Below are 24,778 nucleotides of genomic sequence, written 5' to 3' on the forward strand. Positions count from 1 at the left end.
TCTCCGACTGTGATGAAAGTGCTTAATTGGATTTATCATTGAAGATAGAGATTGCTCCAGCATAGCAAGATGGTGTGAAGGGTGCCCCTCAGTAGTGCGATTCACAGCTCCCCTCTTTGTGCATCGAATGATTATTACAAACTTCTAGTCATTTATGAAGCTTGCCTAACACCAACCTAGGGATACTTTAAACATTTCAGTGTTTAATTTTTATACTTTTTATGGTTATGTTTGTTAAAATGATAGAAATGCTCTTTAGTGATTTTTGGCTTTAGTGTTTTAGTTATCTTTCTAAAGCATTTTAGAAGACTGCAGAAAACCTGCCTACTGCAGTAGTTCAATTGCAGTCTAGCTACTGTAATGCCACAGCCCTTAAAACCCAAAACCCAGGATGAAGACTGCCATCTACTGTTCCTTCTGGGCACTGCTGGGAAGCGTTGCAGAGAAAGATGTTCAGGAAAGGCCCTGCCAAGCGTCTTCTTAGAGGTTTGGCATCAGTCAGCTCATTGGTTACCCAGCACCTATTACCATGTACTGGTAGGCATTTTAAGAACCAGTGAGGTTTTATTTTTAATTTGGCTGCATTCAGCAGGTGAGCCAGTAGAGTGTGTTGGCAGTACACAAATACTTGTCTCTCAATAAGGGAGGATTTAAAAACTACAAGCAAACTGGTGGTTCCAGTAAAATTTGGTTACTGCTTGTGAGCTTTAGGATTAAAACCAAATACATTCATTAGTATGTTTTTAAATCCATAGATGCTCTTACATGTATGTGTTATATGTATATATGCACATATGTGTTCAGAAACAATTTTAATAGGAGATAAGGCATTGGTGGTTTCCCCTGGAATATGGAATTGAAGGGCATTTAAATTTTTTTGCTTACTAGCTTTTTATTCTGCTAACTTATTTTTATAGTGAGCTGATTACTTTTAAAAATGGCTTTATTGAGATTCCCCCTAGCCCTGGGTTACCACTAATCTACTTTATGTCTCTAGATTTGCCTATTCTGCACATTTCCTATAGATGGAATCATACAGAATGTGACCCTTTGTGACTGGCTTCCTTAACTTAGCATAACATATGGTTCATACATGTTGTGTCATGTATTAAGACTTCATTCCTTTTGCTTGCCAAATAATACTACTTTATAACTTTTTAATTGCTAAAATTGCCTAACTAAAATTCCTATTTAGGAAAAACTGGGTGTTAATAGAACCTTAAAGTAGACCATGAGTATTATTTCTGTTCTTATTTCTTGAAAAAGGATCTATGAGAGTGTGGCTTATTGAGGTTTATGCTGTTCTTTTCCATCTAAGAGCTTAAGGAAGGCTAGCTGGCTCATTGGTTTGCCTATAATAAGAGCAGTTTGTGATTTAGGAAATCTCAGGAGATTTTGTCAACCAGTTCAGTTTGAGTCAGGTAAGTGTTTCAGTCCCAAAGGTGGGTTCTTGTTTTGAAAATAATCCCCAAGCCACCCAGTTGCTGAGGTGGGTCCTCAGAAGTCAATGAGGAAACAAATTTTTTTGTTTTGGCATCTACCAGGCTATTCAGGTGCAGTATAAAAAGAAAAGAATAATGCTTCATAATTGATTAGCAGGATTAGTGTAGTATTTGTATTATTTTTTACCTCATTTTCCAAAAATAAATGTAAAGATAGAGATACTTGCTTTATGAAGATTGATTTGTTTTCTAAAAGTACACATCATTTTGTTGGCAACACTATACCTATTTAGAGCTCTTTAAAATGGTATGATAATTGTGAAAGGTCCAGGTAGGTTTTGTTATTTATTCTTGTTGCTATATAAGGTTTCTGCCCGGAGAGGACTTGAAGCTAATCTATCACTTACTTGTAGTCAGGCTGGCTGTTCATTAAGGTGTTTAAAATCCACAACTTTATTTTTGGTATGAGCACAGAGCATCTGAATGGGGCCTCTGGGATGGTACAGTTTTCTTGTTCCCTGCACAGGCACCAAAGCAATGGAGCTGTCATTGCGCGCTGTGGACAGCCAGAGGTCAGCTGGTGGGGCTGGCGAAATGCTGATGATGAGCACCTGGTGCAGTCAGTAGCCAAAGCTTGTGCCTCTGACTCCCGATCAAGTGGCAGCAAGCAGTCGACTAGAAAGAGTTCCCGAGACTTCCCCAATGCAGGAGACCTTTCTGATGTGGAGTTTGGTAAGGTGCTCCCTAAACCCATGGCAGCTGTTTTTATAGCATATGAGAACCTTTTCTTGAAATGGTCTTTTCCTTATAAGACTTAGAATTTGTTTCCTAAAAAGGGAAAGGAAAGCTTCAGTTGATGGGATTGTCTGAGGAGTCTTGGGCCTTAGCAGAAGATCCCTTGTTTCAAACTTGGTTTAGGGGACTAGAGTGTTTTTTTTCTTTCTTGCCATAGTGACAAGAATGGAGTATATATGTAATAGGGGACCTGTAGTGTCTCCAGACCATGGGGAAAACACCAGACCTCATTAAAGGACTACCAGTGTAGAAACAAGGTATAGAGGATTATAGGCAAAATAGAAAATAAAGAGATAAGTCTGTGTATCAAGAGCTCTGGATGGGTGGATTTTACTTTTTTTTTTCTTTTGGTACTATAATACATATCTGTGGTTCTTACTTTGTACAGTTCTGGGAGAGACAGGTCATTTAGTATTTCTTCTTCACTCCTGATGTTCTAGATTCTTCTCTGTCAAATGCTTCAGGAGCAGAGAGTTTAGCCATCCAACCTCAGAAGCTTTTGATTTTGGATGCACGTTCCTATGCTGCAGCTGTTGCAAACCGAGCCAAAGGAGGAGGCTGTGAATGCCCAGGTGAGGTGTACAGTGCTTTATCCCCAACAGTCTTTCCTTGTGAGTTCAGCCTAGGTCCAACTGAGTCTTATATTTTAATGTAAAATGAGTGGTAAGCCATATTCCTTACCTATCTTGAGAGAGCCAGAGCTCCTTGAATTTTTTTAAAATTCTTGTTTGAGGACATGCTTACTGATTTTATAGAGAGGGAGAAGGAGGGAGAAAGATACTGATGTGAGAGAGAGACATGGATTGGTTGCCTCTTGTTTGCATCCTCACTGGGGATTGGACCCACAACCTAGGCATGTACCCTGACTGGGAATTGAACCTGTGACCCTTTGTTTTATGAGACAACGCTCCAACCAACCGAGCCACACTGGCCAGGGCCTCTTTGAATTCTTAACACTATGCTCTTTTCAGGGGAGAAGCAGAGAAGGAGGTGCACTGAAACCAAATAATCCTCCTTTCCTGTGCCAACCTTTAGGTGATAAGGAAAGTCAATCCTCTCCCATAATAAGGTCTGTTCATATTTGGAAGCTGCTTCTTTAGTGGTTCAGTTTCTCAGCCTTCTAAGAGCTTTTTGTTGCCTTTGACAAGTGGGTATGCTCATCACTGGTCTCAGAGAAAACTCCTCACATGGCTTCTACTTAGAAAACCTGGCATGGAAATTGAAGCAGTAAACACAAAACTCTAGCAGAGTGCCTTTCCTAACCTATGACATCCTTCTGTTTATGCTGGCTTTCTCCAAAGAAGGACCCCTTTGATGCCGTGTGCCAGTGGAGCAGATACAGGCACCAAGCTCCGCATTCAGATGTGATCTAAGCTGGAAATTAAAAGCAGTGGTACCAAGGTGAAATTTGAATGCATGAAATGCATTGTTCTGCCAGGCTCTTTTCAAAGAGATTCCAGAGCTGTAAGTTAGCTAAGGTCCTGGAGAACATTATGCTAAGTGAAATAAACCAGTCAGAGAAAGACAAATAACCATAGATTTCACTTGTATGCAGAATCTAATGAACAAACTGAACTAACAAGGAAAATGAGGACAGACTCAGAGATGACAATGATTAGATGACAGCGATTGGGAGGGAGATTAGGTGGTGGATGGATGCTGCGAGGAGGGGCCTATAAGGGGACTAAAAGGTAATGGGAAAAAAACCCAATAAAGATGAAATAAAATACAAAATTAAAAAGTTATCTAAGGTTCAAGAAGTAAGTCTGGGATGAGGCAGAAGTATATAGATTTTTTTAAAAAGTAGGAGCTTCTATTTTATGTCAGTATCTTCACAAATCTAACCTTCCTTTTTGCAAAAACAGCTAAAATTTCAGCACTATTTTACTCTCATAATAAAGGACTAAGCTAATACAGGCATCAAAACACTGCAGTTTCATTAGCAGCTGCAATGGGTTTGTTAATAGCCATTTTGCTTCTTTTAAATTTGGCCACGTGGGCTTTAAATGTAATGTATTTGTGTTCTATTTGTTGTTTTTCCCTCCAGAGTATTACCCGAACTGTGAAGTTGTGTTTATGGGGATGGCAAATATTCATTCAATTCGGAGGAGTTTTCAGTCTCTGAGGTTGCTGTGTACACAGATGCCAGATCCAGGAAAGTAAGACCTGCTTTACTTTTGCATTGCTTTTTCTTTTTTAATGAGTTCAGAGGTGTTTTTTCTTCTATTTTTTTTGTAAACTTTGGTTTTGCTGTCAGTCTCTGCGGGTATTCTTTCTGTGTTGGGAGCATGGCAGCATAAACAAGGAGCTAGGATTAAAATCTGGCCCTTTGAAAGGTTTAAAAATGTGCAGCACATAACAGACCTCAGTCTTCAGATGGAAGCATCGCTTTCTTGTTTTTCCTGGAACCTTTTTCTTCTCGTCTACATTGTTTTTGGCCCAAAGTAATTTAATTCTTTGGTTTCTGATGTCCTGTAGTGACACTTACCTGCTATGAACTGAGATGTTTTACCATGGAGAGTCAAAATTTATTCATCATGATCTAAAAAGGGTTAAACTTTTTAAAAACTTACTATTAGGTCAGTTCCTTTTACATATGCTTCTGATTTCTAGACTATCCTCTCTCATTTATTAAAAACATTACCATGATTTGTATTGCTAATTAAAAATGAATGGCTGGCATTTGCAGTGAGGAAGGTGAAATAACACCCCCTTCTCCCAAGGGAACTGTTTGAATACAAGATAAATTAGGAGGAATGCTCTGTAAAACAAATATGGACAGATAAATATTTAAAAGCCCATATTTTACTATTTTAGGAAGCCAGAAATGGTGCCAGGGAATAGAATTTTTTTCTGGTATTTGTGCTGGAGCCCATAGCTGTTTCCCTGGGTTCTGTTCAGTAGATCTCATGATCACATCAAGTTTTGGAGCATTCTTTATGTGATTTATTAAATTAAATGGCTGCCTAAACCATTTGTGCTAACTCCTGGTAGCAAGTGATTAAATTCATCACAGTTACAGTCAGCCCGGAGGGTGAAGCACTTGTCCTTGGGGGAAAAGCCTGACCGAAGAAATGAGCTTGCTGTTCTGATTTGGGGATTAGCAACTTGCATCTGCCATACACATACAGAATCCAGCTGGTAGCACTCTTCCTTAAAGGTGGAGCATAGAAAGGAAGACTCAGGAGATTTGCCACTAATTGCATGACTTTGGCCAGGTGGCTTAATCTATGGGTATCAGTTTTCCTATCTATAAAAGGGATATAGAATCAACAGTACGTGACCTCTAATGTCTTCCATATATTAAAATTATAAAGTTATTTTTTAAACTCAGAGTCAAAAAGATGTAATTAGTGCTCACTGGTCCAAATGAATGTCCGGGGGATTTTATTAAAGGAGAGCGGTAATGCTTTGTCTTTTTTTTTTTTTTAATTTTTCAATTAGTTTACATTCAGCATTGTTTTATGTTACTTTCAGTCGTATAGCATAGTGGTTAGACTACTTTACAAAGTGTTTCCCCTCCTAACATTTCCACTACCCACCTGGCACCATACATAATTACTACATTATTGTTGACTTTATTCCCTGTGCTCTACTTTATATCCCCATGGCCGTTTTGTAACCACCATTTTTTACTTCTTAATCCCTTCACCTTGTTCACCCAGTTCCCCAAATCCCCCTCTTGCTTTGTCTATCTGTGTCAGCAAGTAATAATGCAGTATTAAAACTCCCCTTGAAGAAAAAAAAAAAGCTATGGCAGTGACGGGACCAGCTATGAATAAGCCTCCCAACACTTTTTGTGCATGTGGAGGGCTAGTGCACAGCATATTTCTTCTGCAGTTTTAGAATAGGGCAAGGGAGCGTGGAGTCCCTCAGCACCTCCTTGGTTGGCAAATTTTGGAGTGCAGCTTCTCTTTTAGACATGGACAACACCAACTGGTATGTGTGAATAATTCAATCAGGTCAAGAGAAACTTACACTGGTTTTTGTTTACTGTTTCTCCGGGGGCTGGGAGATGGTTTAGTATTTGTGCTCCTAAGCTTTATCTTTTCACGACTCTTTGTTTCTTTCAAGACTCTTTGAAGTATGAGAATAAACAATTGATCAACTAGCAAAAAAAGTATCTTGGGTATCTACTAGGAAATAGAAAGTCTTGAGGTTGATTTATTTATTTTTTGTTTTTTTTACCCACAGTTTGAACATTAGGAATCTTCACTGTATGCTAGGCACTGTACTGGGGGTTCAGCTATGCCTGAGATACAGTCTCTGCCATCTGAGGATCTAGAAGTCTGATTGGTGGGCCAAGCCAGTCAGTGTGAAACCAGTGCTTATGCACTACATTCTTTTTGTCCATTTGCCTGGAAAGACCCTTCTCCTTGGACTTCTCCAAAAATTCATACTCACTCCTCAAGATTTAATAGTCCTCTATAGAAGCCTTGGAAACAGTCCCCCTGACAGAAGTATTTATTCTATTTCCTCCTTTGACTCAGTGTTTAAAGGGCTAGTCTGTGATCTTACACAAATCTGGTTGCATTTTGGAGAAATCAGAGAGCTTCTTTTGGGGGGAGGAGGAGAAAATGGAATTTATGACAGGGAATAAGAAACTATCACAGTTAAAAGACAAGTGTGGTCCGCTTGTGATTACTCTCAAGGGGCAATTCCTGGGATCTGATACTTCCTAAAGGCCTTTTGAAAGAAGAGTCTTCTAGATCCTTGCTGAATCGAGTCTCTGTTGAGTCCAGTAATACTGTGTGCCATTAGTGTACTAATTTGCATGAGCCTAAATTATTAGTTTGGGCCTATCCAGTTTTTGTCAGTGGACATTCAGAACTTGAGCATTGGTAAGTGTTAGGGTGTGGTAGCAGGCGATGCTGTCTACACCGTTCTTGAATGTGGCATTCAGCTAATTAGATTTGTATTTGTGAGTGTTCTGTACCTTTTTTTTTTGAAAACTTACTGGGCAGAGTTGCTAATCATTAAATACAAATCTTCTGTTTTACATCTCAGAAGTGGCTGCACTTTCTTCAAGAGAAGATTCCAGAAAGAATGACATTTTCTTTTTAACTGTATATATACCTACCATGGACTGAAAAATATTATATGTTAATTCTCTGGGGAAATTAGTTACATGATTTTTGGAACAAAAGGTGGTACTATTAATGACTGTCCTTTTTCTAAGGCTCTCCTCTATTGTATAGTGGGGCTTGGGCCTCATCCTTGTATGTGTTTTTTAAAAATACATTTTATTTATTGTGCTATTATAGTTGTCCCAGCCTTTTCCCCTATGCCCCCCTCCTGGCAGTACCTCCCATTCCCTCCAACAATTCCCACCCCCTCCACTTAGTTCATGTCCATGGGTCATGCATATAAGTTCTTTGGCTACTCTATTCCCTATACTGTTCTTAACATCCCCCTGCCTATGCTGTACCTACCAATTTGTACGACTTAATCCCTGCACCTTTTCTCCATTATCCCACTTCCCCCTCCCAGCCGGTAGCCATCCAGATGATCTCCATACCTATGATTCTATTTCTATTCTGCTTGCTTGCTCAGTTTGTTTTTTAGATTCAGTTGTTGATAGTTGTGAGTTTTTTTGCCATTTTAATATTCATAATTTTGATCATCTTCTTCTTAAAATAAGTCCCTTTAACATTTCTTAAAATTCCGGCGTGGTGATGGTGAACTCCTTTACCTTTACCTTGCCTGGGAAGCACTTTTATCTGTCCTTGTATTCTAAATGATAGCTTTGCTGCATAGAGTAATCTAGGTTGTAGGTCCTTGCTTTTCATCATTTTGAGTTCTTAGTGCCAGTGCCTTCTAGTCTGCAAAGTTTCTTTGGAGAAATCAGCTGACAGTCTTATGGGAACTCCTTTGTAGGTAACTTGCTGATTTTCTCGTGCTTTTAAGAGTCTCTCTTCAATTTTGGCATTTTAATTATGATGAGTCTTGGTGTGGTCTTCATTGTGTCAGTCTTGTTTGGGACTCTCTGTGCTTCCTGGACTTGTATCTCTATTTCATTCTCCAAATTGGGGAAATTTTCTTCCATTATTTTTTCAAATAAGTTTTCAGTTTCTTGCTCTTCCTCTTCTTCTTCTGGGACCCCGATATTTCGAATGATGGTACATTTGAAGTTGTCCCAAAGACATCTTAGCCTAGCCTCATTTTTTTTGGATTTTTTTCTTTTTGCCGTTCTGATTGCATTTTTTTTCTTCCTTATCTTCCAAATCATTGATTTGATTCTCAGTTTCATCCACTCTGTTGTTGAGTCCCTGGAAATTTTTCTATATTTCACTGACTGTAATCTTTATTTCTACCTGGGTCTTTTTTATGCTGTTGAAGTACCCAATGAGTTCCTTGAGTATCCTTATAACCAGTGTTTTGAACTCTGCATCTGATAGATTGCCTATCTCCATTTTATTTACCTCTTTTTATGGAGTTTCGATCTGTTCTTTCATTTGGGCCATGTTTCTTTGCCTCCTCATTTTGTTAGCCTCCCTGTGTTTGTTTCTATGTATTAGGTAGAGCTGGTTTGGTTCCCTGTCTTAGTAGTGTGACCTAATGTAGAAAAGTACAGCTGTAAGTTGGATGATGCGGAGCCTTAGGTAATCGCCTGGGAGGGGCAACCTGTTGGAACCAGGTTGATGGAGTCTCAGTTATAGTGTCGCCTCTCTGTGTCTGTGTGGGTGAGGGTTCAGAAAAGGGACAGTGACTGCTGCCTGGTCTCTGGAGTTTTGTCCAGAAGGAAGCAGTCCCCTGTATTCTCCCTGTTGCCAGACACTTCAGTTTCTCCCCATATGCCACTGGTGCCCTTCAAGCTCTTGCCCCAATGCTGGAGCCAAGAGGGAATGAGTCTACATAAGTCCTAAGTTCGTTGAGGACTGCTTAAGAGGAGATGCCTGAGAATCTTGTGGTTTCTTTTGCTACCCCAACCCTTACTGGTTTTTACAGCCAGAAATTATGGGGACTTATCTTCCTGGCACTGGAACTCTGAGCTGGGGGCCTGCTATGGGTCTAGGATCTGTCACTCCTGAGATCTCTCTCCAGATTTTTATTTACCATACATAGGTGTGGGACTGCCCATCCCACCTCTCCTCTCCTCCTACATCTGAGTGAACATGACTTCTATAATTCCTTGGTTGTTGGACTCCCATACAGCTCGATTTTCTGATGATTTAGGGTGATAGTTGTTTTGTAGTTTAGTTGTCATTTTTGGTGTGGTTGTGTGAGGAGGCAGGCCATGTTTACCTATAACTCCATCTTGACCAGAAGTCTGTATGCATTTTATAAAGACACAGAGCTTTTCTGTTTGTTTTTGCAGTGTTTTATTTGGAGGGAAAAGTCTTTGGGAATTGCTTTGGGAATTGACAGGTATTTGGCATGATGCAGTAAAGTAAATCAGAAGAGTCAGCATTTCCTTATCTCTTTCTGTTTTTATTTTTGTAGTTGGCTCTCAGCTCTTGAAAGCACAAAATGGCTTCATCACCTGTCTGTACTTTTGAAGTCGGCACTTCTGGTAGTGCACGCTGTGGATCGTGATCAGCGACCAGTGCTAGTACACTGCTCAGATGGCTGGGATCGCACCCCTCAGATCGTGGCATTGGCTAAGCTCTTGCTAGACCCTTATTACCGAACCATAGAGGTGAGTATGTCCAGGGAGTAGGATTTGGTAATTCAGGATGAGTGGGGGAAATGTCAGAGGGTTTTATGATCAGTTTTGGTCATGTGGGTTAGGTCTAATGAAAGGGAAATTTCCTTGTTTTTAAATCATTGCTCTTTTACTTTGAGCTAAATTTGGTGATGCCTATACCACATAGTTCTTATCTCTTAAATTGGGCAGATAGTGGATAACAAAGTATTGAGAATACAGACATTTTCTTACGTAGTCTGCCTACTTGGAAAAATTTTGGCTAGCCCAGGAAAACAGGGCTTCTGTAGAAGGATCTTGGTATACTTATTATGGTTGTAGGTATCACCACAGTATGTTCTGTGGAGGAAGAGCTCTACTCTTAAATGACCACCTCTTGGGTTAAAGATAGAAGAAAAACCATAAATGTATGCTAAAATATTGGGTTGGCCAAAAAGTCTGTTTAGCTTTTTCTGTAAAGTAACTTTTCACCAATAACTTTACTGATTGGGATATTTTGAGTATGTTGGTTATCTCTTACGTGGTATAACACTGATTGTTCTCAATGTCTCGATTTGATCGCTATCAACCTCAACTGGTTTACCCAACCATGGAACATCATCTAGCAAGAAATCTCCAGCATGAAATTTCGCAGAACACTTTTGACACTTTCGATCAGTCACAACACCTTCTCCATGTGCTGCACAAATCTTTTTTTGTGTTTCAGTTGCATTTTTACCTTTCTTGAAATAATAAAGCATGATATGCCAAAAATGTGTATTTTCTTCCATCTTCAGTATGAAAATGGCTACACAAAAAGTCACCAGTTTTGATGTTTATTTTTTTATGTACACTGATAGGACAGCTATCACAATACAATCTAACAGATTTGTCCTGAATGAAGTTAAAGACAACTAAGTGCTACTAGAGCCATTTTAGCAAAAACACTAAATGAACTTTTTGGCCAACCCAGTACATGTAAATCAGGGGTTAGGAAAGGTTTTACAAATGTGACTTTGTAAGTATAACATGAAAGACAAATTAAAAAATAAAAAATAAACTTAGGGGAAAAGTGACTTTTATATAGTGAATGAAAGGCTAAAAATATATGTTATTTTTAGATAGTCTTAAGTAGGATAAGGGAAAATTGGCGATATGGGAAAATTGGCTTGTGCATAGAGCCTTTGGCCTTGAGGCTGGATCTGGGGTTTCTTCTGATGGGCTTAGTGGGAGGCTGTTAAAAGGATTAGTGCTAGTGACACCAGGCTCAGGGCTGTCACAATCTGGATAGACAAACACAAATGATCTCTCTTGGGTGCTTTCTTGCAGGGTTTCCAGGTCCTTGTAGAGATGGAGTGGCTGGATTTTGGCCACAAGTTTGCTGACCGGTGTGGTCATGGAGAGAACTCGGATGATCTGAACGAGCGTTGCCCAGTGTTTCTGCAGTGGCTTGACTGTGTTCATCAGCTTCAGAGGCAATTTCCTTGCTCTTTTGAGTTCAATGAAGCATTCCTTGTAAGTTTGGGCATATGGTTCTTCATTTGGGGACCTTCTAAATTCATGGGGTATCAGTGTAAATATTATTGTGCCAGTTTTCCCTTGAAATTGCATCCTTTTTAGAATTTAAGAGGGAGGCGACTTTTTCTCCAATTTATTTAAATTAAAAAAACAGTAATCAGGTATTCATTTATTCCTTGAATCCAGGTGTATTAGATTTGTATGCAGTCTTTGAGTTGGTGTAAACTAAGCTTCTAAAATGGATGACAGAAGCCCTAAATAGCAGCCAGAAATAGAAACAATACAATGTCTTCTGCCCCCTCCAGTTTATCTACCATGCCCCCTATATCTGTTCCACACTCTGCCCCTTCCCCTTTGACGGGAACAGGCTATCTTTGCCTTCCTCCGGCCTCTCCATCCCTCCACTTGTTCACCAGCTCCTGTCTCCTCTCCTTTGCTCAGCTGAGTGGCTCCTGCATTTTTCCTCTCTGCCTTTTGCATTGGCATAGTTCCTTCTCTACCAGGTAATTGCCATCAGAATACAAACATGGTGTGGTGGCCCTCATTTCATCACACTTTTCTCAGTCCTGCAACTCCCCCTAGCTATTATCTCATTTCCTCACAGCAGAGCTCTCCAAATCTATATTAACTATCACAAATTGTTCCCATTCTCTCTTAAACCCATTCCAATCAGGTGTTCACCCCACCACTTTATCAGAGCTGCTCTTGTTAAGGTAAACAGTGACCTTCATGTTGCTAATCTAGTGATTAGCTCTAAGTCTTCATCTTTTTAAAAACATTTAATTACCATTTATTTAAAAGTTCCATCAGCCTGTGTACATTTATCTCTTTTAAATTCAGGAATAATTGACATATAATTAGTTTCAGGTATACGACATATTGATTCGTTAGTTGTGAAATGATCATCACAGTAATACTAGTTGACATCCATCACCATAGTTACTTAATTTTGTTTTCTTGTAACAAGAACTTTTCAGATCTACTCACTTAGCAACTTTAGATATGCAATACAGTATTATTAACTGTAGTCACCATGTTTTACATTATATCCCCATAGTTTGTTTATTTTATAACTGGAAGTTTGTATATTTTAACTGTCTTTATCTTTGATCCATCAATATTTGGCAGAATTTCATAACTTTTTTCTTGAAACAATTGACTTCCAGCATGCACTCTCTCTTAGTTCACCTGTACTTCACCAGCTGGTTCTTTCTGTCATCTTTGTTGGCTGCTCCTTACCTGCCCAGTTCTGAATTTTGGAATGCCCCAGTGCTCAGCCGCTAGGCTGCTTGATTCTCTATCTATATTTCCTCTCTAGGGATTTCTTCCACTCCAGTGGTTTTAATTGCTATCTGTGATTCCCACATTTATACATCATCATTTCAGACCTCTCCACTTAACTCTAGACTTACATATCCAGCTTTGACTATTTACTATCTCCACTTGGATGTGTTAATGGTATTTCAAATTTAACATTTTCAAAACTTAAAAGTTTTTGGTTTCCACATCTCGCCACCCCAAAACCTGATCTTCCAGAAGTCTTTCATCTCACGAAATGTCAATTCAATCCTTCTATTTATTTAGGGCAAAAATTTGTCATCTTCAACTCTCCTCTCCTTTTCATATTCTACATTCAGTCTGTCAGTGGATTCTGCAGCTCTGCTTTCAAAATATATCTAAAACCTGATTATTTATTGTTGCCTCTGCTGTTTCCACACTGGTCTAAGCCACTGTCACCTCCTTGCCCCAATTTGAGAGAGTCAACCCAGCAGCCAAAGCGGTCCTTCTAAAGTATAATACAGACTGTGTCATTCTGCTGAAAAACCAACAACTTTCCATTTTACAAAGAGTAAAAGTTAATGTCCTTAACAATGGCCTGCAGGATTCTCCTGAAGGTTACCTGTCTAGCTTCATTTCCTACTATTCCCCTCCTTATATAGTGTCCTTTAGTCACACTTGCCTCCATCTGTTTCTCAGAAATCACAGTCAGACATTCACCTTAAAACCATGGTGCCTGCTCTTACCTCTGCTGAGCATTTGCCTTTCACATATTCACGTGACCTGCTCTCTTAATTCCATCAGGCCTTGGGCCAGGGAGGCTTTTCCACACTGCCCTGCATGTGCCCTGTACCTCTTTCTTTGCTTTATTTTTGTCCATAGCACTGCCCATCCCTCTCTCACAACTAATATAAGCTCCATCAGGGTACGAGAGCTGTCTGATTATTGTTGTATATCATCCCTATAGAAATATCTGGGGTATGTGAGGCGCTATCTCTAACCATTTGTTGAATGAAAAGTTGTTTAGAAGTATGCTCTCAGTTCAGACTTGGGTTGTACACTGACCTACTCCTGTTTGCTGTCTATATGATGCTCTGTCACTCTTTGAGAGTGACATAACGTAGGACCTCAAAGACTCTCAGGGAGGCAAGAGGAGTGGGTATGCCAATTATCTCTCTGCTCTTTTGAGTCAGGAGTGATGGTGGCTGGGGTTGGTGTTCGGAAATTGGTGTTGTGAGGAGGCAGCTATTGTGGTTTTTCACTTGGTTCTTCTGTCCTTACCAAGTGTAGACTGAAATGCTCTCAGGAGTGTCTGGGAAGACGTTTCCCTGGAGAATGTGTAGCCTATTGCTTGATTTTTGCCTCATTGGACTCCCATAGGTGAAACTGGTGCAACATACCTATTCCTGCCTCTTTGGAACATTCCTGTGCAACAACGCCAAGGAGCGAGGGGAAAAGCATACTCAGGAACGTACATGTTCCGTGTGGTCGCTGCTTCGGGCCGGCAACAAGGCTTTCAAAAACCTACTGTATTCCTCTCAGTCAGAAGCCGTATGTATCCTTTCCTCTCTGATCAGCAGAAGGAATTTACGGGTGGGGACATATGGGAACCTTTTTGGGTAGTGACTGTTTTCTTGAAGGTATCTCTGTTGTCTCTGAATGGGTTGGTTCCATTTTTTTCCTACCACTCTGTTCTGAGAAAGGCCTGTTTTTTGGTGATGCTCTGACCTCTTTTGTTTAGGGTGGTTAGATTTAATACACATCTCTCCTTTGCTACTCTAAACATTAATATTTTCTGGCACCTCAACTAGAGCAGACTTATTCCTAGCATGTTCTGTCTAATGAGTGGTAGAGGCACTTAAATTGTTCCCTGGATGCCCCTGATAGCTCAGAAGGAGCTGCCACCAGGCCCCCAGCACCCTTCCAGTATCAACAGGTGATGATAGCCACTGCAGTTTCTGTCTCAGAAGGCAGAAAACTGTGTGACATTAGCATGTGTCATCTTTGTGATTCTCTGCTTACATGGAATTGGAAGGCCCTCTAAGACTTTGTTCCTCAAAGGCACACCTTCTGATAAGGAGAACAAAGGAGGCACTTATATCTGTGTGTTGTTAGATGGTAAATAATGCTCCTTTTGTCACAATGCATCTTAAATTCCAATGAAGTCAAAAGGAGGCTAATCAGAGGTAATATTATTTTGCTGGACTATTACTATGCTTCTTACTACACTTGAGTATGAGAAGAGAGAATTAAGCTAACTGCTTCTTTCTCTCTTTCACTGTGTCTGCTGGAGAAGTAACAGTACAGGAAGAAATTTCTCCTTTTCACATGATTAATTTAAATGATCCTATAAAATAGGTAAGACAGAGTCTTATGAAGACAAGTGTTTGTACCAGGGAACCATCTAGTGAAATGACTCACTTTCTTACGCAGTAAAAGCAACAAATTAAGCTAAATTAAGCTGATGAAAGTCAGCAAAGGTGACCGGAGAAATGAATTTTAAAAAACCCTTTAGATGTCCATGCCCACAAGACCCTCTCAGGCAAAAAAAATGTTGCCAAAAACTCCTGGGAGATAAACTTGTATCCACTGATCCTAACTCCCTTTGGAGATGTGCTAAGACCCGTTGGGTGTTCCAGCTTGATGCATGTTCTTGACCCTTATTTGTAGACATTTCTAAAAGACTTGTTGGGACTTTTTAATCCTATGTCCTATACTCTTTCTGTTCAGGTGCTGTACCCTGTGTGTCATGTGCGTAACCTGATGCTGTGGAGTGCAGTGTACCTGCCCTGCCCATCCCCGTCCACCCCTGTGGATGACAGCTGTGCGCCGTACCCAGCCCCTGGCAGCAGCCCTGACGATCCACTCCTGAGCCGGTGAGCCCAGGGTTGATGCCAAGGCCTTAAGTCTTGTGTGGTGTATTCCTGTTAGGACACGCCCAGGGTTGGTCAGAGATCCTGACATTAGCTGGCTTCACACGTTTTCTTAGATCTCTGAAGTTTTCTCAGTGAAAGTATTAGGGTTCTGGGCTACTAGGCACCGAGCATTTTCTACAGAGCAAATCCTCTGGGTTCCTTGTGACCCTCTCGTTTTGAGTTTCAGCCATTGAATTAACTTCATTGAATTCAGGCTGATAAATAATAAATTAATTTAAAATAATGTAGTTCCAAAAATAGCAGTATTTACTTTCCTTTGCCACTAGTTGAGAAACACAACAGTATCGTGAAGAACGTCTTTTTAAAATAGCATTTTCTCTTAGCTTATTTGTATATATTGGGCATAGGATATGGGTGGTCCAAGTGGAAATCTGCAGACTTAAAGAAGGATTAGTCCTGGAGCTTTGCCTTTCTAGAAGTCTGAGCCTCATTCCAGAGATGTCATAGCTCCTTGAGTAGTTATAATGGACCCAAATATGAAATAATAGCCTGTTAAAACCTGTTGTCTCCTACTTCCCCTCTGAGTAGCCTCAGAGTCTCATTTCCTCCAAATTCCTTTTTTTTTTAGGCTACCAAAGACTAGATCATTTGACAATCTGACCACAGCCTGCGACAACACAGTGCCTCTAGCCAGCCGGCGAAGTAGCGACCCAAGCCTGAATGAAAAGTGGCAGGAGCACCAGCACAGGCGCTCGTTAGAATTGAGCAGCCTGGCTGGTCCTGGAGAGGAGCCTCTTGATCCTGACAGCCTGGGGAAGCCAACCAAAGTGCTGGGTGGCGCAGAGTTGTCTGTTGCAGCTGGAGTGGCTGAGGGGCAGATGGAGAACATTTTGCAAGAGGCCACCAAAGAGGAGATTGGGATAGAGGACACTACCCACAGGGGGAGCATGGAGCAGGAGGTCACAGAGGAGGCTGTCTTAGGAGGAAGCAGGGGGAAGGTCCCTGAGGGGTCAGCGGTTGTACCTTATCAGGTACCGCCACTGGATGCTGCTGCTCTCAGGAGCCCTCCAGGCAGCAGCCTGCCTTTCTCCTCACAGGGTATTCCCGAGCAGCAGGGTGGGCAAAGTGTTCTTCCCAGTTCTCTCCAGGAGCCCCCCAGGGAAGAGGATGTCCAGGAGGTCCCTGTGGAACAGCCTCAAATAGGAGCTATGGCAGAGGACAGGGTGGAAGCAATTCTTACAATCCCAGTAGATGGAAAAATTGGTTATGGTACCTCACAGTCAAGTTCTCTGCTGCTCTCAAAAGTCCCATTTGAAGCCAGAGGACCAAACATAGACAGTTCCTTGGACATGTTAATGGAAGATAAACTGAAGTCAGAAAGTGGGCCCCAAGACCATTATAAACCTTGCCTAGTAAACAGTAGCAGGCTCATTGGCAAGGACATGCTCCCTGAGGCCGTGGAGCCCAGGTCTCCAGAGAGGAGCCTGGTTGAGAGGCCTCAAGTGGGATCTGTGGTGCATAGGACTTCCCCTGGCAGCACCCACAGCCCAGCACGTTCTCCTTGTGCCTTGCCTGCAGCCGAATGTAAAGAGGGCCTTGTGTGCAACGGTGTTCCAGAGACTGAAAATAAGGCCTCAGAGCAGCCCCCGGGGCTTAGCACCCTCCAGAAGTATCCCACCCCCAATGGGCACTGCGCCAACGGGGAGGCTGGTAGGAGCAAGGACTCGTTGAGCCACCAGCTATCTGCCACAAGCTGCAGCTCTGCCCACTTACACTCGAGGAACTTGTACCACAAGTGGCTGCACAGCCAGTCAGGGAGGCCATCTGCAACTGGCAGCCCTGACCAGCCTTCCCGCAGCCACCTGGACGATGATGGTATGCCTGTATACACAGACACTATCCAACAGCGTCTGCGTCAGATCGAATCAGGCCACCAACAGGAAGTGGAGACCTTGAAGAAACAAGTCCAGGAGCTGAGGAGTCGCCTGGAAAGCCAGTGTCTGACCAGCTCTCTACGCTTCAATGGCGACTTTGGGGATGAAGTGGTGAGTATACCAGGCTCCATAGCTGCCTGAGGAAACAGGGCACACCGAGGCTGGACACTCCTTGTGAGTGGTGCGTGGTGATTGGTACAGATATCTCAAAAGAATTGGAAAGGTCCAGGGTACCCCTGTTGAAGAGGCTGGAGATCAGCCTCAGCCATGTGAATGGCAGTCTTCCTTTCTTTTTTTTTGCCTTGCATCCCTTCCGCAGGTGTCCTTTTTAGGCAGTTAGACTAAGGAATAAAGTTAGCACTTACTACATGGTGGTAAGATCTCTTTGGAGAGAGGATCATATGTTAAGAAGGGCATGAACTCCTGGGCAGAATGACATTTGTGAGGCAATGTCAAATATTCCTGCTAAATTGCAGTGCCTGTCCTACCCCAGTAAATTATTAGTACCCCCAACCATGGACTGTACCTGTGAAGGTCTAGTTCTTTTTTTAACAGATACTTTTATCTACCCTGTGGCAGGTGATGGGAGTAGAAATGGGGAGAAGTGACTGGTTTCTAGCACTGTCAAGTTAGCACTGATGGGGCCTGGTAAATGGAAGTGGGGACACCCGAGGGGAGGTTCTCAAGGAGGCTCTCTTCGGCACTGGGTGCATTGATACTCAAGTACTTGGTATTGAAGTACAAGTGCGAGCCTGGCTCTGAGGCAGTCAGCGTACATTAAAGGCGGGCTCATCAATGACCTTCAATTAAAACTGACTTCTTGGTTTTTCCTTAATGCTAATGATGGTTTCTCATTTTCCCAAAGAGTCCTTCAGAGAAAGGAGGACATGCCCAAAATACTCAGTTTCAACACACAGATGTTAAGTGGCAAGGTGGATGGACAGGCCCACTGAAGCAGCTGACACTGAGTTCCCCACTCACTTCCTAGAACCCAAGGCCCGTCTTTGCACTCCACAGTCAGTGCACACAGCCTTAGACCTGTGTATCTTTTTTCCAGCTGAGCTCAACCCCTGTCTCTGCACCTGCTCAACCCAAATCTTGATGGCTGATATACCTGCAGATTTGGCAGCCCTAGCACCTAGGCCCACCCAAAGTCCCCCGTGCTCCCTTCTTTTCCAAGTCCTTTCTTCTGGGAGGAGACCAGGTTCATTCTCTTCAGCTGTGTTTGTTTGCCAACAGACTTCAATCCCCGACTCGGAAAGCAATCTGGATCAGAACTCTTTGTCTCGCTGCAGCACAGAGATTTTCTCTGAAGCCAGCTGGGAGCAGGTGGATAAACAGGACACAGAGGTACAGGCTCAGCCCCTGTTCTGAGTGCAATCCATGCAACTGTTTTGCAGTTCTTCTCCATACCCATCCCTACCCCATACCCCTGGCCAAGGAACAACCTCATAGAACATTTAGCCTTGAGCCTCTGTGAATCTCAGCACCTGTGAATCCCCATTGAACCTAGAATTTCTGAGCCAGGGACTCAGCAAGCTGGCCTTCTGTCCTCATTGCCTGTATGAACTGGAGCTTTGCCAGCTGTCATAGTTACCCAAGTTGCTGCTGCCTGCCATTTTATCTCAGGGGAGTTTGGAGTCCCCTCCAGGAAAACGATTTGGACGCCTTTCTTGTACTGCTGACTTCAGACCTGCTGGTCTGGTGCCACCAGAGCCAGAGTCCTTCTGACTTTTGCTGCCACCAGCATGGCTCTGATGGCTCCAGCTGGATGGCCCATTTCCTGTCATTAACCTGGCCCCATCTGTTTTACAGATGACCCGTTGGCTCCCTGACCACCTGGCTGCCCACTGCTACGCATGTGACAGCGCCTTCTGGCTCGCCAGCAGGAAGCACCACTGCAGGTGCCATTGCGGGGTGTGGTGGGGTGGGCCAGGGTGTGGGCCCACGAAGCCTGTAGATTGGAGAGATGCAGGCATCTGGCTGGCAATATTCTGTCTAAGGCAGGCCCCAGGGTCCTTAGGACCTCCACCCAACTCATGCTTTGTGCCTCTGAAATCGGTGTTTGCAGAACTGTGTGTGGTGTCTTTTTTCCAATTCAGAGTGATCATGACTAAATTTTGAAGTGTTTGCGAATTAGGTCCCTTTTTGTTTTATTTTGCTTCCTGGATTGGTGCAGCAACAGCCACCACCCAAACCACTATTTCTTATTTCTAAAATAAAATTGCTTCCCACTCAATATGGCTGCTATGAGCAAAAGCGGTTTTTCTGCTGTGGAAGGGAACTTAATTTTCCTACTTCTTATCCTGTTCCCTCACCCCATACTTGTTTTCCTTGTGCCAGCAGTGAGCAGAAGTAGCTGGGGGTAGTAGTGGGACAGCTGAGGCCATAGTCTTCAATCCTTAACACTCCTGACTTTTTCCTTCCTTCCTTCTTGGTTGGGTAGTGAGTTGCTAGGGATGCTTTGCCCCAGCTGGGGTGGTGACTGGAAGATGTTCAGTGTTCTTGGTACAGGAAGTTTATACGAATCATGGCATAACTTGAAACACGTGAGTGAACCCAGATTGAAAATGGGACCACCTCTGTGTCTAGTAATGCTACTTCTAGAGCTCTATACCTCCCGACCCTGCACCCCAAGCTCAAATGTCTTTGGTTGGCTTCTCCTCTGAGCTCTTTCTCCCCTCCTTGCAGGGACACTGACCGTGTTGATCAAACGTGGTGAGCATTTGCAACAACCTGTCTGTAATGTCTGCACATCTACAATAACTTCACACTAACACTGCCATTTCCCCCTCTCTGCACTCATTGGGATGTAACCTGGGACTGGGAGCACAGGCAGGCAGGTGGGCTTGGGAGAGAACTGAAGCAGCCAGCTGAGGAGACCATTGGGACTGAATCAGGCTGCAACCCTGTACTACCCTCCTGACTGCATGGGTCAGCTGAGCTATCTTGCTTGAGACAAGAGATAGTACTTGAGCAGGGACTGGTCTTGTGGAGTAGCTCGTTGAATTTTTAGAGCTATTTCTTTTGGGTCAGAGTGATTGCTAATAACTTCTCAGTCGAACAGCATCACTGCTCCTTTCTTTTTTCTTCTTTAAAAAGATCAGAATTAAACAGAGGTTTCCTTTCCAGAGAACTGTTTTAACATAGAAGACTTTTAAGGAGAGACTCCACTTAGGTTCTGTTAGGATCCTCTGAAAGAAGTCAGATTGAAAAGCTTAACTGATCAAATTCATGTCAGGCTTTTGAGCTGAACTCTAGCAGGTATGTTAAATAAGTAAAAATATTCAGAAGTAGGTTGAGGTAATTTTTCTGAAAAAAATTCTGAGGTGAGGTTTTTGCTTACACTTTTCAGAAACAGTTGTGAAGTACTACTGTATCTTAAAGATGAAATTTTGTGCGTTTTAGTTCTCTGTCTTTCCATTGCCCTGTGTCTAGACTTTTCCTTTTGTTGTATTCTTTTGTCCTGAAGGGGTATTCAGTATTTTGTCCTCCAGGCCTCAGTGGTCCTTAATCCAGTAGTGGGTTTGCATTTCTGAGGAGTGGAAATGAAGATAGTGAGTGGTTTCAGCTAAGAAGGAGAATTCCCTTTGCTGCTTTCCCCACCAAGTCTTTGGCAGGCTGCATTAGGCTCCTTGGAGTCTCCTGTTCTTGGGCTCAGTGGGATTGATTTGTCCTGTAGGGCCCAGCAAAGGTGGGTTTATAAGGTGAACAAAAACTCATCCTCTGCCAGTTCCATTTCCTGTTAGCTGTGAAGAATTATCTGTTTTGAGTGTACAGATGTGTGCTGCACAGACACATCAAAGTTGGGTTTTCAGGTGGAGAAATTAGGGAGGCCTGGGGCCTGGGTACAGTGAGGCCTTCAGGTAGAGAGCTCTGATAGTCCCTGGGGATGCATGGGGTCAGGGGAGTGAGCCATAATTGACTGATACCTATCTAATAAGGGGGTGTGTGTGCACGTGTGTTCATCTGTGTTCTTGTACTTTCACCCTGAGCATGTGTCTGTCACTGGTTGCTTGTCTCCTGGCTTTGCATGCGGGAAACAAGAGTGGTTCTCGATGGCAGTAGTCTGTTCTTCATGTTGCTGTTGCTGCCTCTGAGCCTCTGGAGAAGTGGTCCTTTGGGCAAGGCTTCTCACTCCCCAGCTGGGCTGGGTATTTTTCTCTCATCTGCTGGGCTTGTGGGAGTTCCACTAGACTCTGGCCTCTCTGTGATCACAGGCTACATAGATGCCGTTGCCCAGGTGATATGGCCTCTGGGTTTTCCTGGGGCAGGACTTACCATAGAGCTGGCAGCTCCTTCTGCCCTGGGCTCCATTTGTTCTCACAGATCTCTCTTGAACAACATCCTCCTGTACACCTGGTAACCTTGAGCCATAGTGATGAGGCAGCCAAGTGAAAGTGGCTGTGACTGCTAAGTAGGGATTCCCTCCCTGCCTGGATTTTTCTTGGCTAGATAAATGAAAGTGTTTGTTCTTAGAGAAGTCTCCAGCACACTTGAATTACATACAACAAAATTCTGTCTTCTGAAGTTGGTTTCCCCATTCATACTTACTACTTAAACTAACATTGTTTTGTTTCTTCTCCTTATCTCAAGGAATTGTGGGAACGTATTCTGCTCCAGTTGTTGTAACCAGAAGGTTCCAGTTCCCAGCCAGCAGCTCTTTGAACCCAGTCGAGTGTGCAAGTCTTGCTATAGCAGTCTACATCCCACGAGCTCCAGCATTGACCTTGAACTGGATAAGCCCATTGCTGCCACTTCAAACTGAAGCTCAGTGACCTGGGGCAGCCAGAGGCCAAGCTGCTGTTCCTCTGACAGGCCCACACAGCCTGGGCAGCCTGAGGCCCGTGCACTTTGGAATGGGGGCATGGATCCACTTGTGCGGAGTGACAGAAATTTGGGATGTACCACTGGATTGTAGATTGATTTTTCTTTCCTGTTTTTTTCTCTCCCTTTTTCATCCTCCCTCTGCTTTCCAAAAAGAAAAACATCCCCTGTTGTCTTAAAACTTTTTTAAAAAAATGGAACACCAGAGGTTGCCAGCCCCCCTGTAACTATAGAGCTGCCTGTTGTCAGGAGAGGCTGAGGTTGGCTTGGTCCTCAGGATGGAAGGAGGTTGGTCAGGAGTGGAAACCTGAGATAGTGAATGGGGAAGAAAGCCAGCGCTAACATTTGTGACCATTCCTTGTGCCACCGCCACATCAGAGCTGGTTGGAAAAACCTTTGCTGCTGAGGAGGCTGTGGAAGCATCTTCCCTAAGAGCGCTACCCGGGGTGCCCCTCCCTCCCACCTTACAGACAGGATTGGCATGTGGAGGAAGGAGCAAAGAGTAAACCGATTATGGTAAAAGGGCCCCCCTTAGGGGAAGAAAGTGCATACTCTTTTGAGGCAAGTGAGAGGAAAGGGGCTGGGGATGGATGGCCAGCATGTTCTCCCCCATGGGATTCCTTTTTAATTTGATCTGGACTGTCTAAGGCTCCCCTCATTGTCATGGGTCTGTCTCCCTAAGCCAGGCTGTGCAGTGCTTCCCACCCTCAGACATAAATGTGCAGACTGACCAGAGTGCAGTGTCCTGTTGCTGTGGCCAAGGCCAAAGCCTGCCCTGAGCCCAGGCACCTGGAAGCCCTTTCTGGGGCCTGGTCCCCCAAACAGTCTCTCTTCCTCAGCTAGCACAGGGAAATCCAGACTCAGGGTTCCAAAAAGTCCCCATTCCCAAACCAAACCAATCATGGACCTCCCCCTTAAGGGGCAGAACCAGCCTTTTAGAGTGCAAGCCTCTGGAAAAGGGGGCATGTCCCATACAATCGGCCTTCCTCTTCCTCCCCTTCTTGGAGCAACAGTCCCCCTGCCCTGCTCCTGTGCTGCTGGCCAGCAGTCAGGGCCTACTTGGTGACTGCAGTCTTTAGAGAAATGACACAGTCTGTAGGCAATTCAGGGCCCCTTCCCTCAGTAAGCTTTGATATGGTCCAAAAAGAGCCTTAAATCAAGAACATTTGTGGTGGAGGTGGGTATGGGGAAGGGGTGGAAAGTTTAAGTTTGTGCTTTGTAATCTTGGCATCCATGTTTTGTGCCTGCCCTCCCTCTCGGGGGAAGGGCCATGCTTGGCTCTGCTAAAAGCTGCTAACTGGTAACAGGGCTTATGGTGGTGAGTGGTGGGAGTGAGACCAGGGAACTCTTCTGATTCTTTGGAAGCAGTTCCCTGGCGAAGGGCAAGTTCTGTCTCAGGAAGGTGGCTCCTGTGTGTGCCTGGGGTGTGATTAAGACGTGGCCCAGAAGCCTTCCCTGGAGTAGCCAGTCCAGGCAAAGCCAAGAGCATATGAGCACGTCTCTGACTTCCCAGTGACAGCAGGTTGCTCGGAGTTAGTGAAACAGGGTGTAATCCTTCCCCGAACTCTGTGTGGTCTGCCCGTGCAGGTAGGGAGAAGTCAGTCTAATTGAAGATTGTGCAGTTCTTAGTGACAGGTGCCAAGAGGTTATGATACGGGTTTCTTGGGTCTGATGTACAGTGTGAATAAATGCTTGCAGCTCTTAGCCCTTTTTTGATCAATGAAGCACTTTTTTATTAATATTTTTCTTTGTATGTAAAGGAGGAACCGTAACTCTCCATAGCTGTACATATAACCCTTTTTTCCTAAAGAGGAGTCAATCAGTGCTCCTATATTTTTCATTTTTTGTCAAAGCAAGAAGTAAATACTTTAGAACTGTTAAATATATAAATAAAGTGAATAAAGTTTAGTGTTCCGCATGGTAGCATTTGCTAACATGTTGTAATTCTTTCCCTATGGTTTATCCCCTCTTTATCTGTTTTCCCTCTCACACAGAATTAGTTTGAGGTGCTGCTGGGAAACTGGACTTGGGTAAAGGAAAACTACTCGATTTCTTTTCAACTCTGGACCTTGGCAAGGAACCATCCCATGGTGCCCAAACATTAAAACACATCATCTTGGTGGTTTTGCCCCTAACATCTCTGGAGCTAAAAAGGCAAAGCAGACAGGCAACATAACAATCAAGTGGGTTTTTTGCTGCTGCCCTGATTTCAGGGCTGCTGGTGTGCTGGCCCCTTAATGCCACCTACCCAGGGAACATTAGCTGCACCTCTAGCCGTGGTTAAGCAGACTCCTGCATGCAGTGAAATGAAAGATGTCGCGGGGAGGATGGCAAGAAAGTGCTTCTGTCTGTTCTTGGATGTGAGTATGACTGGGTAGAGACACCTTGAGGCAGAAACAGAATTGCATGTGACTGGATTATGTGCCAAACTGGGGATTTCTTTACTCCCTCCACAGAGGGAAGATCTCTGTTCCTTAGATCTCC

General features: G+C 43.3%; 1 protein-coding gene across 8 annotated transcripts in view; it reads left to right on the plus strand.

The window, feature by feature from the left end:
- The window catches only part of MTMR3 (myotubularin related protein 3), a 121,051-nt gene extending 96,834 nt beyond the window's left edge, over positions 1-24,217 (plus strand). For 2 of the 8 annotated variants that reach the window (XM_054594257.1, XM_054594259.1), the window contains 12 exons: positions 1,969-2,174; positions 2,678-2,809; positions 4,285-4,396; positions 9,681-9,876; positions 11,191-11,376; positions 14,038-14,208; positions 15,388-15,533; positions 16,162-17,578; positions 18,707-18,817; positions 19,283-19,371; positions 20,159-20,185; positions 22,064-24,217. In XM_054594257.1, coding sequence (XP_054450232.1) covers positions 1,969-2,174; positions 2,678-2,809; positions 4,285-4,396; positions 9,681-9,876; positions 11,191-11,376; positions 14,038-14,208; positions 15,388-15,533; positions 16,162-17,578; positions 18,707-18,817; positions 19,283-19,371; positions 20,159-20,185; positions 22,064-22,235 — 2,965 coding nt within the window. In that variant the 3' untranslated portion in view covers positions 22,236-24,217. The remainder of the gene's footprint in view (positions 1-1,968; positions 2,175-2,677; positions 2,810-4,284; positions 4,397-9,680; positions 9,877-11,190; positions 11,377-14,037; positions 14,209-15,387; positions 15,534-16,161; positions 17,579-18,706; positions 18,818-19,282; positions 19,372-20,158; positions 20,186-22,063) is intronic. The other 6 variants (XM_054594258.1, XM_054594260.1, XM_054594261.1 and 3 more) reach the window with 3 other exon arrangements.
- Positions 24,218-24,778: the final 561 nt, after the last annotated feature.

The sequence above is a fragment of the Pteronotus mesoamericanus genome, unplaced genomic scaffold, assembly GCF_021234165.1.
Source record: "Pteronotus mesoamericanus isolate MK-2021 breed Mesoamerican mustached bat unplaced genomic scaffold, CSHL_Meso_final scaffold_507, whole genome shotgun sequence".
Classification (NCBI taxonomy): domain Eukaryota; kingdom Metazoa; phylum Chordata; class Mammalia; order Chiroptera; family Mormoopidae; genus Pteronotus; species Pteronotus mesoamericanus.